Raw genomic sequence first — 17,043 nt, 5'->3', positions numbered from 1 at the left:
GGCACATAGCGATTACTTGGACTAAAGCTGTTTTGAGAGACGATTGTTGGTGGCCATGTTTTGACAGAAGGTTTGAGAGATGATTTGAGAGTTGTACTGAGTGTGAGAAGGCCAGGAAGGGGGTGAAAGCAGTGGTCCAACCCATGATAAAGCCGGAAGTACCAAAAGGCATATGGGATGAATTGGCTATGGACATACTGAGGCTGGTGGATGTCGGTGGTAGCCATGGCAAGTTTATCATCGTGTTGGTGGATTTGTTGCCAAGGTGGACTGAGGTTAAGATTTTAAGGGGAGCTGTTGCGATGACAGTATCCGTATTTGTGGAAACATGTTTTGAGAGAAAAGGGCACCTGGGAAGTATCCTTGCAGATAGTTGGAGTCAGTTTATAGGTAAAGTGATGAAAACATATTTCAGGAAAAGTGGATTTGTGCATAAGAGGGTGTCCAATGGAGTCCAATGGAGTTGTTGAAAGGGTAAATATGTGTATTATGGATGCCATTAGATTGGCAGGTGTATGTGGTGTAAGTAAAAAGGATGTGGTGAGGCAGAGGTTGTTGGTCTCTGCAGGCAATGACAGGTGTGAAGCCATTTGAGATCATAAGAGGGAGGAAGGGAAATACAAAAGTGTGTCCTCCATGGTTGTAGAGGGCAAGAGCATCCAAGATCAATGTGAAGGGGATGAGGAGGAAAGTGGATCAGGTGAAGGAGAAGTCTATGAGATGTGTGAATGGAAGGATGGCGAGCATAAGTATAAACATCCAGGTTGGTGACTGGGTGAGGATAAAGAAGGGAGTGGGCCAGTAGGAGCAAAGCGTCAAATATCATGGCAGATCATTTGTCACGATTTGGTGGAAAGGAGGAAGATGTGAAAGTGGAAGTGATGGATCAAATGTTTATGACTCAGGTATGAAATTTAAGCAAGGTGGCAAAGGTGAAGGAACGCAAATGTGAGAAGGGTGATGAAAAAGGAAGGCAGGGAGGTGTGTTTTATGGCTGAGGGTATGTGTAAGGTTTGGTGGAATGTAGAATGTTGTGGGCCGTCGTGGAAGGGAGTGAGAGGGGAAGGTTCTGGAGAGGTGGTTGAGAGGCGAGTGGAGACCGGCTGTGAGATTTGAACTGCACTACTTAAACGTATCAATCATCCATAAATACGCTTACCGTTTAACCATCGGTGTATGCTTTATGGGCCCTGCCCTCACTCCAAATTGGACGTTATAGGCCTGTACACCTCATTAAACGCCCTTGCCGCTCTCAGGCCTTTAAATCAGCTTTCAGGGCCCTTAACTCATGGTGCACCCTTCAGGCTTGGATCTAAACACAGTCATTATAAACCTTGGAATGTTCACTTTGCATTTCCATTGGACAATCTGAACAAGTATAACCTACAGTTTGGTTTGTATAGCCCACAGATTGTTGATAGTGCTACATTCCAAAGGTATCTGAAGTGTGGTGCGTACCCGCAGCCAACTCCCTCCCACTGCTCAGGCAGATTTATGTCTTTATAACTTCTATATATTTATATGTACTTTACACTTTCAAGAGCGATTCAGGTTACAATAGCTTTATAGCCCTCTGGCCATACTGGGGTTTATGGGTCCACAGACCTCATTAAATGCCCTGTTTGTGCTCTGGTCTTTAACTTGGTCTTGAGGACCCATAATGCTCAGTATGGTCTTCGGACCGGGTCTAGAAAAGATGAATTGCAACAAATGTCTATTATTATTTTTGTTATCAGTACTATAATAATAACTATTTTCTTTTGTGTGTTACCCCAGAGAAACAGGTCTTCCAGCTTAGAGCGCACATGTACCAGGCCCGCAGCCTGTTTGCCGCAGACAGCAGCGGCCTTTCCGATCCCTTTGCCAGAGTTTTCTTCATCTCTCAGAGTCAGTGCACCGAGGTAAGTGTTTGCACAATGGGCATAAGCACCTGATCTGGTGAGGTCCTTTTAACAGAGACTCTTTTTACTCTACACATTGTACGCAGTAATAATTCTTAAACTTCACATGTCAGCAGGGAATGGAAGAAAAAATGGTAATTGTCATAGAATTACTACAATGGACATAAAAAAAAGACTATATAGGTAAAAGGATCTGGTGATCACAGCCTTGGAATATGTACTTAATCTTTATTCAGGTGGAATGCATTATTCACCTAACCCGTCCACGGACCTTTACAATGTTTATTTATACATCCTAATTGAAGCACCAGCTGTAAAAGGATTAATTATATAAGAAAATACCTTCTCACAAATCACTGGAAATAGAGCGATGCTGGATTGTGCAGCCAATCAATCTCAATTGCCAGTGACAAGCCTGACAGCGCCAACGCCATGGAAGGTGTTTAAGACTTTGGGCCTCATTACAAGTATGGTGGTGCAGGAAATAATTGTCGGTAACTGAATTACCGCCACTTTTCCTCAACCACCATACTATGAGTATGGCCGTGGAGTGGAGGATGTACCTCTAGCATCATGCTGGAGGTAAATCCACCTGCTTTCTGCCAAAAATCAGCAGAATCAGCGGCCGGCAGCCAGCAGTAATTCCGCCAAAAAAGTCAAATGGACTCTATAAGAATGTGGATTAACTCCGTAATCTGGTGGTAATCCCACCGGACCAAGTGGCGGTAATGGTAACACCATTGGGTGGTATTCTGGCTGATTTACTGCCGGAATACCACCCAACTCGTAATGAGGCCCTTTTATAGTTTATTCTTAACCAAGGAGCAACCCTGCTTCCTTGCGTCTCCACATCACATCCCATGCACATAGATGAAACATCCAATGCACCTTATTTTAACCCTACCTGAACCTCATATATTACCCTTAATGGCATGTTCAAACACTCTGTCGTTACCTATCTAGGTTCACGCTATATAAAACCCCAAATACGAATATAAGAGGATGTGTGCTCTCACCCTGGTGTGGACATTCACCCAATGTTCAAGCATTGGCCCAACCTCTTGGGAAAAAGAAAAGGGGGGAAGGAAGTAAGTTGTAAAGTCTAGGGGGCTTTTAAGTACTAATCAGAAGATAATAGGAGAGACAGTGGCTGAAGTCGGCCATCTCCATGAATACCTCTGGGTGACTGCAAGAGAGAGCGCATGGAAGGTTAGTTTAGTGATGTGAGCACTTTTGGGTTACTCCTCACTCAGGTTGCCTACATACAGGGTCAGGCACTACTGGACGTATCCCATTGGAGCACAAGCTCAAGACTCATTTGCATACAATTTGTCGCCTTCCATTAGGCAAAAGCTATTTAAAGAGCAATGTTATAAGTAATTAAATCCACCACATTTTGTTTTTCTCATCTATTTTAGGGTGCCAGAAAAACCCTAAAACAGATGTGAAAAGAACCAAATTCAACTTTTTGGGCATGCATAAGGTTTTGTATGGTCAGAACAAACAGAGCAAATTTGTTAATCAGAATATGTTCTTTTGTGCAAAAGGGAAACTCGTAAACGTCACATGTGTAAAACGGGGCTCAGGTTTGCACACGCAAGCTGGCACATTCATTATTCCATGCACAGTCTAACATAAAGGTTATCCTTTTTTTTGTCCTGCACCAAACACGTATATCATAGCATTAGAGCGGCCTGGTCCTCTTGACTTACATCAGTTTCAAAAAGTGGAGTAACACAATATTTTGCTTTATTAATTCACCATTCTTAACTTTGCAGAGGTGTCCCCTAATGTCACCCCATCGATCCCGAGTTCACCTCCCTGTTCTCGTTGGTCACTACTGGCCCTTTGTTTAGAATATAGTCTCTTCTGGCCACTGTGTATGAATTACCTTGTAAGGTATTGTCACTATTTGACCACTGTCTACTGTGTTTGGCTGTGCTGGCCTTTTATTTATAGCATAGTCGCGGCCGGTCTACAGGGAACACATGATTGGCCACCACCGGCCTTTTTTGAAAAATATGAGTCACTCTCGCCCCCCTGTGGAACTATTGCCCCATGAAATGCTTTATTCACCCACTGGACCATGCCTATTGACCCATTGTACTAACATGCCTTGGGGTACTCTCAGCCCTTTTAGCCCCTCAACCGGTGTTTGCACACCTCAAGCTCTCCTGGTGGCACTGCTCGCTGTTATTCATCCCATTTTCCTCCTTCACATGTCAGTCCTCCTCAATCCCATCAAGCCTTGACACACTCACACTCCTATTCAGAGTAATTTCCCTACCTGGTGGGGTTTCATGCTCGTTTCAGCATGACACCTCCTCATCTCCCCTTAGCCTGTCTGTTCTTTCACTCTATTATCCCCACCTGCTTTACAATAACCTCATTACTACCCATTCTCTAACAATGGCATCAACCTGGACAAGCTCCCATCTCCCATCACCCCCACTACTCCAAAGTCATTGAACCGGTAGTCTTCAACCAGATCACATGTCAAAAATTCCTGTGACCACATCCAATCTGGATTCCACAGCAACACTTCACTGATACAGCACAGACCCTCTTCTCTGACTTTCTTTCCAAAGTTCATCATTTGAAACTCCCATCTAACATGATCCTTCTTGCCTTTTCAGCTTCCTTTTCCATTGTTGCCACCCGTCTCTCATGCTTATGCTCTCACATCTCTGCACTTATGACACTGCACTGGATTTCTTATAACCTTTCGGAACTTTCACTCTCTATTTGTTGAACAAAAACACCTCTAAGCGCACCTACCGCTCTGAAGGAGCCCCTCAAGTTCTCTTTGTTGGCCCATCTCACTTCACCCTCTACAGCTCTTCTCTTTGGGAACTCATCCCATCATTTGGGTTTTCTTTCCATTTATTCGCTGGCGATACTCAGATCTTCTTCTCCTGTTCCAACTTTACCCTGGCCTCTCCTCTTGTATTTCTAATTAGTACCCTGGAAGGGGAGCCAATCAATCAGGCTGTTTGGATCACAGGCTAAATCCTGCGATGTCAGCCCGCATTCCGAGAAGCCTGATGGCTGCTTCCCCCACCCCACCATCCTCCCTCCACCCTCCCTTCCCTTCCCCTCTGGTTTTACCAAGCTACCATGGAAATGGAAAAGGGGCTCCGTATGGAGCACTGTCTTTCTACGGCATCCCGTTCATTCAAACAAAATACATTGCTGTTAGCATCCCGGGTTTCCGGGATGCCTGGGGTGCTAATAGCAATAAGCGCCCACTCTGGGGGCTTCACCGGCTGGTAACTGTGCTGGGCCCCGACATTAAGGCCCTCGCCTCGCTGTAACTTGGGGCCCTGGGCCGTCACCACCTAGTGAAGCCCCCAAAATGGGTGCTTATTGCTATATTGCTTGTGAGCCATTGTCCACTGAATAGTACTTTTTGCCCCATGCTCCACTCCAGTAAGATCTAAGACATCTAAACCATTGCATCATACTAATAACACCAGCCTGATGGGAAGCGTAGGCCACACTGAAGGTAGACCAGCCTGATGGGAAGGGTAAGCCACACTGAAGGTAGACCAGCCTGATGGGAAGGGTAAGCCACACTGAAGGTAGACCAGCCTGATGGGAAGGGTAAGCCACATTGAAGGTAGACCAGCCTGAAAGGAAGGGTACACCACACTGAAGGTGGACCAGCATGATGGGAAGGGTAAGCCACACTGAAGGTAGACCAGCCTGATGGGAAGGGTAAGCCACACTGAAGGTAGACCAGCCTGATGGGAAGGGTAAGCCACACTGAAGGTAGACCATCCTGATGGAAAGGGTAAGCCACACTGAAGGTGGACTAGCCTGATGGGAAGGGTAAGCCACACTGAAGAGAGACAAGCCTGATGGGAAGGGTAAGCCACACTGAAGGTGGACCAGCATGATGGGAAGGGTAAGCCACAACTGAAGGTAGACCTGCCTGATGGGAGGGGTAAGTCCCACTGAGGGTAGACCAGCCTGGTGGGAAGGGTAAGCCACACTGAAGGTGGACCCGCATGATAAGAAGCATAAGCCACACTGAAGGTAGACCAGCCTGATAGGAAGGGTAAGCCACATTGAAGGTGGACCAGCCTGATGGGAAGGGTAAGCCACACTGAAGGTAGACCAGCCTGATGAGAAGGGTAAGCCACACTGAAGGTAGACCAGCCTAATGGGAAGGGTAAGCCACACTGACAGTAGACCAGCCTGATGGAAAGGGTAAGCCACACTGAAGGTGGACCAGCCTGATGGGAAGGGTAAGCCACACTGGAGGTAGACCAGCCTGAAAGGTAGGGTAAGCCACACTGAATGTAGACCAGCCTGATGGAAAGGGTAAGCCACACTGAAGGTGGACCAGCCTGTTAGGAAGGGTAATCCACACTGATGGTAGACCAGCCTGATGGGAAGGGTAAGCCACACTGACAGTAGACCAGCCTGATGGAAAGGGTAAGCCACACTGAAGGTGGACCAGCCTGATGGGAAGGGTAAGCCACACTGGAGGTAGACCAGCCTGAAAGGTAGGGTAAGCCACACTGAATGTAGACCAGCCTGATGGAAAGGGTAAGCCACACTGAAGGTGGACCAGCCTGTTAGGAAGGGTAATCCACACTGATGGTAGACCAGCCTGATGGGAAGGGTAAGCCACACTGAAGGTGGACCAGCCTGATGGGAAGGGTAAGTCCCACTGAGGGAAGACCAGCCTGGTGGGAAGGGTAAGCCACACTGAAGGTCGACCAGCCTGATGGGAAGGGTAAGCCACACTGAAGGTAGACCAGCCTGAAAGGAAGGGTAAGCCACATTGAAGGTGAACTAGCCTGGTGGTAAGGGTAAGCCACACTGAAGATGGACTAGCCTGATGGGAAGGGTAAGCCACACTGAAGGGAGACCAGCCCGATAGGAAGGGTAAGCCACACTGATGGTAGACCAGCCTGATAGGAAGGGTAAGCCACACTGAAGGTAGACCAGCCTGATAGGAAGGGTAAGCCACACTGATGGTAGACCAGCCTGATGGGAAGGGTAAGCCACACTTATGGTAGACCAGCCTGATGGGAAGGGTAAGCCACAACTGAAGGTAGACCAGCCTCATGGGAAGGGTAAGCCACACTGCTGATAGACCAGCCTGATGGGAAGGGTACGTCCCACTGAGGGTAGACCAGCCTGGTGGGAAGGGTAAGCCACACTGAAGGTAAACCAGCCTGATGGGAAGGGTAAGCCACACTGAAGGTAGAGCAGCCTGAAAGGAAGGGTAAGCCACACTGAAGGTGGACTAGCCTGGTGGTAAGGATAAGCCACACTGAAGGTGGGCTAGCCTGGTGGGAAGGGTAAGCCACACTGAAGGTAGACCAGCCTGATGGGAAGGGTAAGCCACACTGAAGGTAGAGCAGCCTGAAAGGAAGGGTAAGCCACACTGAAGGTGGACTAGCCTGGTGGTAAGGATAAGCCACACTGAAGGTGGACTAGCCTGATGGGAAGGGTAAGCCACACTGAAGGTAGACCGGCCTGATGGGAAGGGTAAGCCACACTGAAGGTAGACCAGCCTGATGGGAAGGGTAAGCCACATTGAAGGTAGACCAGCCTGAAAGGAAGGGTAAACCACACTGAAGGTGGACCAGCATGATGGGAAGGGTAAGCCACACTGAAGGTAGACCAGCCAGATGGGAAGGGTAAGCCACACTGAAGGTAGACCAGCCTGATGGGAAGGGTAAGCCACACTGAAGGTAGACCATCCTGATGGAAAGGGTAAGCCACACTGAAGGTGAACTAGCCTGATGGGAAGGGTAAGCCACACTGAAGGGAGACAAGCCTGATGGGAAGGGTAAGCCACACTGAAGGTGGACCAGCATGATGGGAAGGGTAAGCCACAACTGAAGGTAGACCTGCCTGATGGGAGGGGTAAGTCCCACTGAGGGTAGACCAGCCTGGTGGGAAGGGTAAGCCACACTGAAGGTAGACCAGCCTGAAAGGAAGCGTAAGCCACACTGAAGGTGGACCAGCCTGATGGGAAGGGTAAGCCACACTGAATGTAGACCAGCCTGATGGGAAGGTTAAGCCACACTGAAGGTAGACCAGCCTGATGGGAAGGGTAAGCCACACTGAAGGTAGACCAGCCTGATGGGAAGGTTAAGCCACACTGAAGGTAGACCAGCCAGATGGGAAGGTTAAGCCACACTGAAGGTAGACCAGCCTGATGGGAAGGGTAAGCCACACTGAAGGTGCCCAGCTGTCCCGCCCTGATATATCCTCATAGTTCCTAGATATACACGAGATGTAGGGGCAGGGAACCAGCCTGAGGCGAGCAGTGGTGCTAGCCAGGAGGCAGCACCTGGTGAGGGGGCTGCTATTTCAGGGCATGATGGTATGAACAGGTGGTTCTTGAGTAATCTCCTGAGTATTAATTGCTTCTCCTGAAGTCTAATGGTCTCTTGGAGATTTTTCCCGAATGATATTCTTTAAGTGTGATTCAAGTGCATAACAAATCAGGAGAATCATGTATATGTTGCCTATAGAATGTACTGGTGCGCAACCTCTCCATGGATAGCATTACTTAACAGCCTTCTAACATGCTTGCCTATTTTATCCCACCCGAACCTCAGTGTGTGTTGTATGCAGCAGTCCTCAGCTGGCTTCTCATCCACTCTGTGCTTCTTCCAGGTCCTGAATGAGACCCTTTGTCCCACCTGGGACCAGCTGCTAGTGTTTGACAATGTGGAGTTATACGGGGATGCCCACGAGATGCGAGATGACCCACCAATCATCGTGATTGAGATCTATGACCAGGACACTGTGGTAAGTGCAGTGGTGAACTGTATTCAGGTATTTTCCACTGTAGGCTTCAGGGGAAGCGGACTGATTTGGGCTAATTCCATCACCACATGACTGGATAGTACTTCTCCTTTCAACATGCATTTGTTTTGGGAGGCGGTGGGGCTATGTTTCTGGAGTCATGGTCTTCAGCAGTACAGGGTGCTGTCTTTGATTTCTGCTAATAGTTTTATTTGTTTGCTACTAGTCTATATGAGTATGAAATAATCAAATGGACTTCTTAATGGAGCAGATTCATTGAGGCCACTCCCAGATTTTAAGCTATTCAGGGCCTTCTAGTTCAGGACCCCTGGAGGAGGGAGGTGGGTGAGTTGGCAGGTGGCGCCATGCATGTAGGGTTATTGTTGGTCCAGAATGCTGCCAGGGATGGGAGCTAGTTTGCCATTTGCTCACTGCCATTTGCATGGGGCAGTAGTTGTAGACATTGGGCCTCACTACGGGTCCGGCGGTAACCCTGCCGGTGCTACCAATAGTTTTGCCGCCGGACCCGTAAAAAATTACTGCCGCCTGACTTCCCAGTGCAACCAGGCAGCTCTTACACAGTGGCAAACGTCACACACGGACAAAGATAAGCTGATCTTTATAGCCCGCTCTACGGTTTACAAAAAAGCTGTCACTCAAGCAAAAGCCAAATCTTTTGAATCCAGAATCTCGGAAGCCCAATCTAGCACAGAAGAAATCTTCGTCATTTTCAGGGAGCTAGAGACTCCCCTGCCCACCCCCCAGAACTTCACCAAAGACAAAGTCTGGTGCGATGAAATTCAAACGGCCATGCTAACCAAACTGAGCCATCTCCAAAACAAAATAATAGCTACTAAACAAGCCCTCCCTAATACGCATATCCCTGTCCCACCACCAACCCTTCTCTTTCAAATCCATACAGGAAAAAGACATCATTAATATAATGAGGAATATCAAACCCTCTAACTGTAAAGGTGATGCCGGCCCAGCCACTCTCATCAAGGACTGCACTGAAGCGCTGGCTCCCTTCCTGACAGCCTTTGTCAATGCCTCCTTTGCAACAGGGAAAGTCCCCGCCTCCCTCAAGGAAGCATGGGTCCACCCCCTTTTTAAAAAAAACAACTCTCGATCCCACCTCCCCCAACAACTATAGACCCATCACCACATCACCACTGTCCCTTTCCTCCTCAAAATACTAGACAAAACAGCCTACCTGCAGGTTCAGCACTTCATCGAAGAGAACAAACTCCTGGGACTCCGCCAATCTGGCTTCAGCCCTAGACATGGGACACCGCCCTACTTGATCTGAAAAACCCGATGGACGATTCTAGAGAAATGGGCAAACCAGCACTCCTCTTACTTCTTGACCTATCTGCGGCGTTCGATCTCGTAGATCATGACGTCCTATGCCACCACCTCTCCTCCACTGCCAAGTTCTCCCCTGACGCCACAGCATGGATCACCTCCTTCCTACAAGACAGAACCATGCAAGGATTCTCTGACCTAGCTTCAGCCTCACCCACCATCATAATTTGTGGTGTGCCCCAAGGCTCCTGCCTCTCCCCCACCCTCTACAACATCTTCACACGACCCCTCTTCCTCATCCTTGACGCTATGGGTATCGCTTACACTAACTACGCGGACGATACCCAGATTCTCCTGACCCTCACCGGCAACTATGACACTGACTCTATGACCCTTAACAACCTCTACAATACCACCCAAGCCTGGATGGCAGACAATGGACTATGCCTCAACTCGGACAAGACCGAACTCCTACTGGTAGGTTCCCCCGACACGCTAAAAACTCTTGACTCCCAATTTAGTCACTTCACCATCGACAGCATCAAAATACCTGTCTCAGACTCTGTCAAAACTCTTGGAGTCTATTTGGACTCCAACCTATCCATGGACAGACAAGTGAACGCAATTGCCTCCTCAGCTGCATATCATGCTAAACTTATCAACGCAGTCAGGCCTTTTCTCTCCAAGGAGAACTGCACGAACATAGCCAGAGCCATCACCGGCTCCAGGCTAGACTACTGCAATGTACACTTTCTAGGAACATCCCAAAAAAAACCTGGAGAGGCTACAAGTCATCCAGAATAGTGCTCTCCGTGCAGCTCAAGGCATTGCTAAAAGAGACCACATCTCGGAGGCCAGAAAACTAGCCCACTGGCTCCCAATAAAGGAGAGAATTGTGTTTAAAGCTCTGACACTGACACACAAGTGCATCCATCTCACTGATCCCGACTACCTCTCACAAAGAATCCACCCCGTCGCCTCTACAAGACCAACCAGACCAACCAGATCACCCTATACCAACATGCTCTGTGTGCCACGAGTAAAAAGAGCTAGAGCGGGTGGATCCAGCTTCCCATATCTGGCACCTGCTCAGTGGAATGCCTTACCTCCCACCATCCGAAGTGAGGCCTCCCTCCTCGCTTTCCGCAAAGCAATGAAAACCATCCTCTTCTCATAAGGTCCCTTGTAGCGGCATGAATACCAACCATAGGACCCACTGCTTAAACTGTAATGACCAATCAAATAAGCTGTAATGATATCTATGTTTGTGTTTTTCTTATATAATGTGCCATTTACTGCTACCACGCCTGTACCCCTGTAACTAAGCTCATGCAAGTAACAGCGCCTCAATGCCCTTGGGCTGCTTGCGCGCTATATAAATATAAATAAATAAATAAATATTACAAGTGCGGCGGCAGGAAGCCAGTAATTTTGTCCATCCCCATTCCCATAGAGTACTATGGGACTCTATGGGAGTGGGGACACGGGAGCACGGTGCCGGTGCTCCTGTGAAATGTCTGCCTACCGTGGCTGCTGCACCTGCAGGATCGCACCGGCAGGCAAACTTATAATGAGGCCCATTGTGTTGATTGCAGTTCATTCTTATGTTTGTTTGGTGCTAATATTTATTAGGAGGGTGTTAAACAAATTGCATAATGATGCAGGTTCCTTTTGGCAGCTGCAGTCACTAACGTTATCCAGTTGTGGGTGAATGTAGGTTATAGGGTGAAGGCCACATATGCCTTAACCACTGCATTTAGGGAACAACATCCGCCACCAACAAGGAAACGCCAAGTTAGTGCAAGATCATGGTACCTCACAGCCAAGAGGGTATTACTGCTTCCTTAAAACAAAGCAAGGCAAAAGGCATCTGGCAAGCAGAACTTGTGGGCCAGCACAATTGGCACCATGTGCAACACATCCAGTGTAATCTAGCATCACTGGAGTGAAATAATGCAGAAATTAAAGTAAAGACAGAAATCTCAATTTGCACTTGCATCGTCAATACCTTAGTGGAATTCGGTCTTACCCAAAGAGTCCTTGCCCCTACCCATAATAAAGACTGAATCTTTGACTCGTTAGCAGACATTAAATGCACTGCTACTATCACCTCCATCGAGCCCCAACCCTAGACAGACCACTCCCTCCTCACCTTTGAACTGCATGATCGCTCCCTTCCCAATAGTGAACACCTCATTGCCCCATCCATTCCCATCTGGAACAGAAAGAGCATTACTGTAGACAAAATTCTACCGCTCCTTCAACCTCTACTCGAACCCCTCCCTATCTCTTCCTACACCTCAGAACTAGCGGACCTCTACAACGCAACCTTAACCAAAGCTCTAGACAAAATTGCCCCTTTAGAAATGCGCAAAAGTAAACCCAAAACATATCTCAATTCGTGCTATACACCAGAACTAAAAGCCCTAAGAAATAAAAAAAGAAAATGTGAAACGACCTGGAGGAATAACCCCTCTCAAACCAACCAAGACACTCTGCTTATGACTTCCTCCAAATATAAAGAGGAAATTCTGTCAGCTAAACGTGAAACCTATAACAACAGGATTAAAAATGCCAGCTCAAGTTCCAGAGAACTATTTACAATCCTAAGAGAGCTCGAATCTCCAATCCCCTCTACCGATAACTGCATTAAAGACAAGATCTGGTGCACCAAAATTCAAGAAGCCCTAACCAACAAAATCGCTCTGCTTCAAAAGAAAATAGAAGCAAAAAAACAATTGCTGACGCCTCAACAAACCTCAACCAAACCCTCCCCAATCTTGCCAAACCTACCTCAGCAATTTAAATTTACTCCAGTATCTGCCCTGGAAGTAATGAACATCATTGCTTCACTGAAACCCTCAAACTGCCAATGTGACCCCTGTCCAGTCGCAGTCATCAAAGATTTAGCTAAAGAACTAGCCCCCTTCATTACTACCCTCATAAATGCCTCGTTCCGCACAGGTATAGTCCATACTAACTTGAAGAACTCTTGGGTACTCTCTCTACTAAAAAGAAAAACACTCGACCCCAGCATCCCTACCAATTTCCTTCTTAAAATCATTGACAAGTGAGCTTATAACCAAATCCAAAACTACCTTGAGAACCACAAGCTACTAGGACTTAGACAATCGGGATTCAGGCCCCAACATGGGACAGAAACTGACCTGATCGATCTAAAGATCTAAATCGATGATCTGAGGGACAAAGGTAAATCCGCTCTCCTGCTTCTGCTGGATCTGTCAGCCGCCTTTGATCTGGTTGATCATAAGGTACTATGTAACACTTATCCTCCGCGGCTCACTTTTCTGTGGAAGCAACAGCCTGGATCCAATCATTTCTCAGTCAACGCACAATGAGAGTATTCTCTGCCTCCTCTGCGGCTGACCCCATTCCCATTACCTATGGTGTCCCACAAGGTTCATGTGTTTCACCGACCATGTACAATGTGTTCACCAAACTTCTGTTTGATGATCTGGACCATCTGGGTGTTATCTACACTAACTATGCAGATGACACCCAGATCCTCCTGCCCCTGACAGTGGACTATAATTCTGATCTAGCCCTTGTCAACAAAATCTATCTCATCATTCAGGCCTGGATGGCCACTCATGGACTCTGCCTGAATGATGAGAAGACTGAGCTACTTTTACTAGCCTCCCCAACCAAGATGAAGAAATTGAGCAACCTGTACCACTCTTTCAACATAGATGGTAATGACATGATGGTGGCCAATGAGGTCAAGTGATTGGGTTTCTACTTAGATTCCTCTTTGAGCTTGCGCAGACAGGTTAGTGCCACCGCCTCATCCACTGCCTACATCTGCAAACTTTTCCACTCTTGCAAACCATTCCTATCCTCAGATAGCTGTATGACCCTAGCAAGAGCGCTCGCCTTATCCAAAATTGACTACTGTAACGCCCTCTACCTGTAGCTACCAATAAAACCATCACCAACAAACTGCAAATCCTACAGAATAACGGCCTCAGAACTGCTCTGAGTATCCCCAGACGACAACACATATCCACTACCAGACGGAACAACTGGCTCGCCATCCAAGAAAGGATCCAACTCAAACCAGCCTCTCTCGCCTACAAATGCCTCAATAACGCTGCCCCACAATACCTGGCAGAAAGATTTGTTAAACACAACTCTGCCAGACATACCAGGTCCACAAACTCGGGACTCCTCAGCATGCCAAGGTATAAAGCAAAAAGAGCGGGAGGTAGAAGCTTCCCTGTGTTGGCCGCCCAACTCTGGAACTCCCTCCTCCCGACCTTGCGCACGGAACAACCCTTCCATAAATTCAGAAAAGACACCAAACTCTGGCTGATTTCCAAAAATACACCAGTCTAATCACTACCCTCTCTCACACCTATCTGTATATGCTCTCCTTTGTAGCTATCTCACCGTAGCCGTTGCGAAAGTATGTACACTCCCTTCCTCCTGCTTCAGTGTGGTGCTGTACCCACACCTTGTGCCCTATAAGCAATGTGGCATTGATGCAATACCATGGAGGTTCTAACCACCCACATTTACCTGTAATTTACTGTATCTTGTGTACATATACTTTTTCCTTTCATTTGCATCCTGTATATATATACTTTGCCTCTCTACTGTAATGTATGTATCACATACTGTATAACCTGAACATGCATATTCTTGCAATGCGCCCAGATACCTTAGGGTGGGGTGCGCAATATAAATAATAAACTTAACTAAACTAAACTAAACCCATTCTTTGGCCCTTGATTGCACACTTTGGGATCCAGTTAGATAAGTATGTGCTGCTGCCACTTCACTTAGAATCCAATGTAGAGAGTGGGGCGCAGGGCTCTCTTCTCGGCTTCTCGGCTCCCTCTAAAACGGCCTCTCAGACTTGAGCCGGACCTCCTCAAGTTCCCGAAACTGCCCAAAGCACTGCTCTTCTCTACCTCTTTCCCTCTTTCCCTTCCCTGCTAATCACCCAATGCTGCTGTGACTGGTGCCCTGATCCTCATGTATCTCCCAGGATTTCAGGCCCTTCTTCCCAGTCGATATCAACAGCTCCCTCCTCCCCCACCACTGCACTGCCCTTTCGGCCCTGCTTGGCAGCTCTGCAACCCACCCGTGGGAGCCGCCTGCAATTGCACTTAGCCTAAGGCTCTTCTCCCTGGCGCCCTTTAGCACTTCCCACCCAGGCCCTCCACCAGCACTTGCCCACTCCTCCGGTCCCTCCCTCCCTCCCTATTTCCTGCATTTCTTCTCACTGCACTTGCACGGCCGAATGCTACAAGGCCTAGTAAGACCATGACTGTATTTTACTGTTTAGCTATAGTTATTTTTCCCTCGTCCCCTACCCATTTAGCCTTGTGGCTATTCAGTTCTATCAAGTGCCTAACAAATGCTCAACAAAATAAAAAAATAAAAGAATTGAAGCAGCATTGAGGGTGATGCTGGTTGACAGACAAATAATAACTTTGGATACAGAGGCCAAGCACAAAGCCCCTGGTTAGCTAATTTATTGTGTGCAAGACTGCGTCACAAGATCTTTGCACATCTAAGCAGGCCACCAAGTCAGTCATGCAAGGGCTCGGGTGGGATTGGTTCTGCCAGGAGTGCCCAGATCAAAAAGTCTTCCTACTTGGCATGCCCAGTCACAAGGTTTTGGGAGGCCATGCAGGCCACTACCTCATCGGCACTAGTCATTGTGTGGTAGGAGTCACCCCGCCAGGAGCATGTGAATCTTTGTGGGCCCGTGGGTGGAAGTCTTTGCTCCAAATCCATGTACTGGCGTTCCCGCCAATGGAAAAGGCAAAGCTGAGCTGGTCAGTGGAGGCCGGAGCATGTCTAGTCATGGGGAGGAGTTACCCAGTCAGAAGGTCTTCGAGCAGCCAATCGGGTCACCAGGTAAATACTGCTGGTCCTTGTGGGGTGAGACTGGTCTTCCCAGGGGCAACTGGATGTTCTGAGTATTGGAGGGTAGATGTTCCGGACCCTGCTCCAGCACCCTGTCCTTACACCAGACTCTCCTTTATTGCTTTTTACCAAAATGAGTTTAGGAAAAAGACAATGGTTGCAGATTAAGTTCTGAGCAAAATCTCTATGCACTCTAGTCCTAATATTTTCCAAAACCGAAACTCTCTGCCAAAGTAGCGCACTATGCGGAACTACTTTTCTGATGGAAACTAAGTCAGGACGTGTACCTACATGCAGCTACTCACGATCTGCGCATCTGGCGATCTCCATCAGTGTCAGCATGGATCCTGGGCACCGCTTATCGCTATCGAGCCACATCCAAGATGAGCTCCCATATTGCTTCAATGAAGCTGCAACATGTAGTTCCTTATCTCTCTGGCATGTCTGCCATCTGGCCTACACCCCTTTCCTCAATCTTTTCTTCTTGGGGTGGGTGTGGATAAGTGGCACCCGGCATTGGGGACCGTGCACACAGTGCAAAATGTCTGTCTCACCCAGGGGAAATTCTCCTTGGGTCTGGGCCCAAGCTGCAGGAGCTTTTATTTGTTGTGTAATGTTGGGACACCCTTTCTCCTCCTTATGTCCTCAGTACAAAATGTTTCTTTCTCCCTCTCTATTACTGTGCTACTTCCTTGTTTTTATTCTTCTATATACATCCACTCTTTCTCCCTCTCTCTCTCCTTTTCTCCCTCTTTGTCCCTGTCTATTTCTCGTTTTCTCTCTCTATCCCCCTCTCTCTCTCTCTCTCTCTCTCTCTCATTGTCTTCTTTGTCTCTCTCTCTGTGTCTCTGTCTCTCTTACTCTCCCTCTTGTCTCTTACCTTCTCTCTCTCTTAGTCTTCTCTGTCCCTATCTCTTGCTCTCTTTCTCTGTCTCCCTCTCTCTTTCTCCCACCCTCTCTCTCCCCATTTTCATTTTCTTTGCAATGTCTATCTCTCTCTCTCTCCATCTCTTTCTCTCTCCTTGTCTCTCGCTCTCCCTCTTTGTCTTCTTTGTCTCTATCTCTCTCTGTCACGTTGTCTCTATCTCTCTCTTCGTCTCTATGTCTCTCTGTCTTTGTCCCTCTTTCTCTCTCTCCCTCTCTCTCCTTCTCTCTATCTCTC

The 17,043-nt window shown here is 47.7% G+C and overlaps 1 protein-coding gene across 8 annotated transcripts in view; it reads left to right on the top strand.

Moving 5' to 3' along the window:
• OTOF (otoferlin) overlaps window positions 1-17,043 on the top strand; it is a 1,702,209-nt gene that overhangs the window by 1,414,097 nt on the left and 271,069 nt on the right. For all 8 annotated transcript variants that reach the window (XM_069605607.1, XM_069605606.1, XM_069605604.1 and 5 more), the window contains 2 exons: window positions 1,777-1,901; window positions 8,547-8,681. In XM_069605607.1, the coding sequence (XP_069461708.1) occupies window positions 1,777-1,901; window positions 8,547-8,681 (260 nt within the window). The remainder of the gene's footprint in view (window positions 1-1,776; window positions 1,902-8,546; window positions 8,682-17,043) is intronic.

This window comes from Ambystoma mexicanum, chromosome 4p (assembly GCF_040938575.1).
Source record: "Ambystoma mexicanum isolate Mex_15411 chromosome 4p, UKY_AmexF1_1, whole genome shotgun sequence".
Taxonomy (NCBI): domain Eukaryota; kingdom Metazoa; phylum Chordata; class Amphibia; order Caudata; family Ambystomatidae; genus Ambystoma; species Ambystoma mexicanum.
The sequence above is the reverse complement of the archived record's forward strand: the minus strand, read 5'-3'. Positions and strand labels throughout refer to the sequence as shown.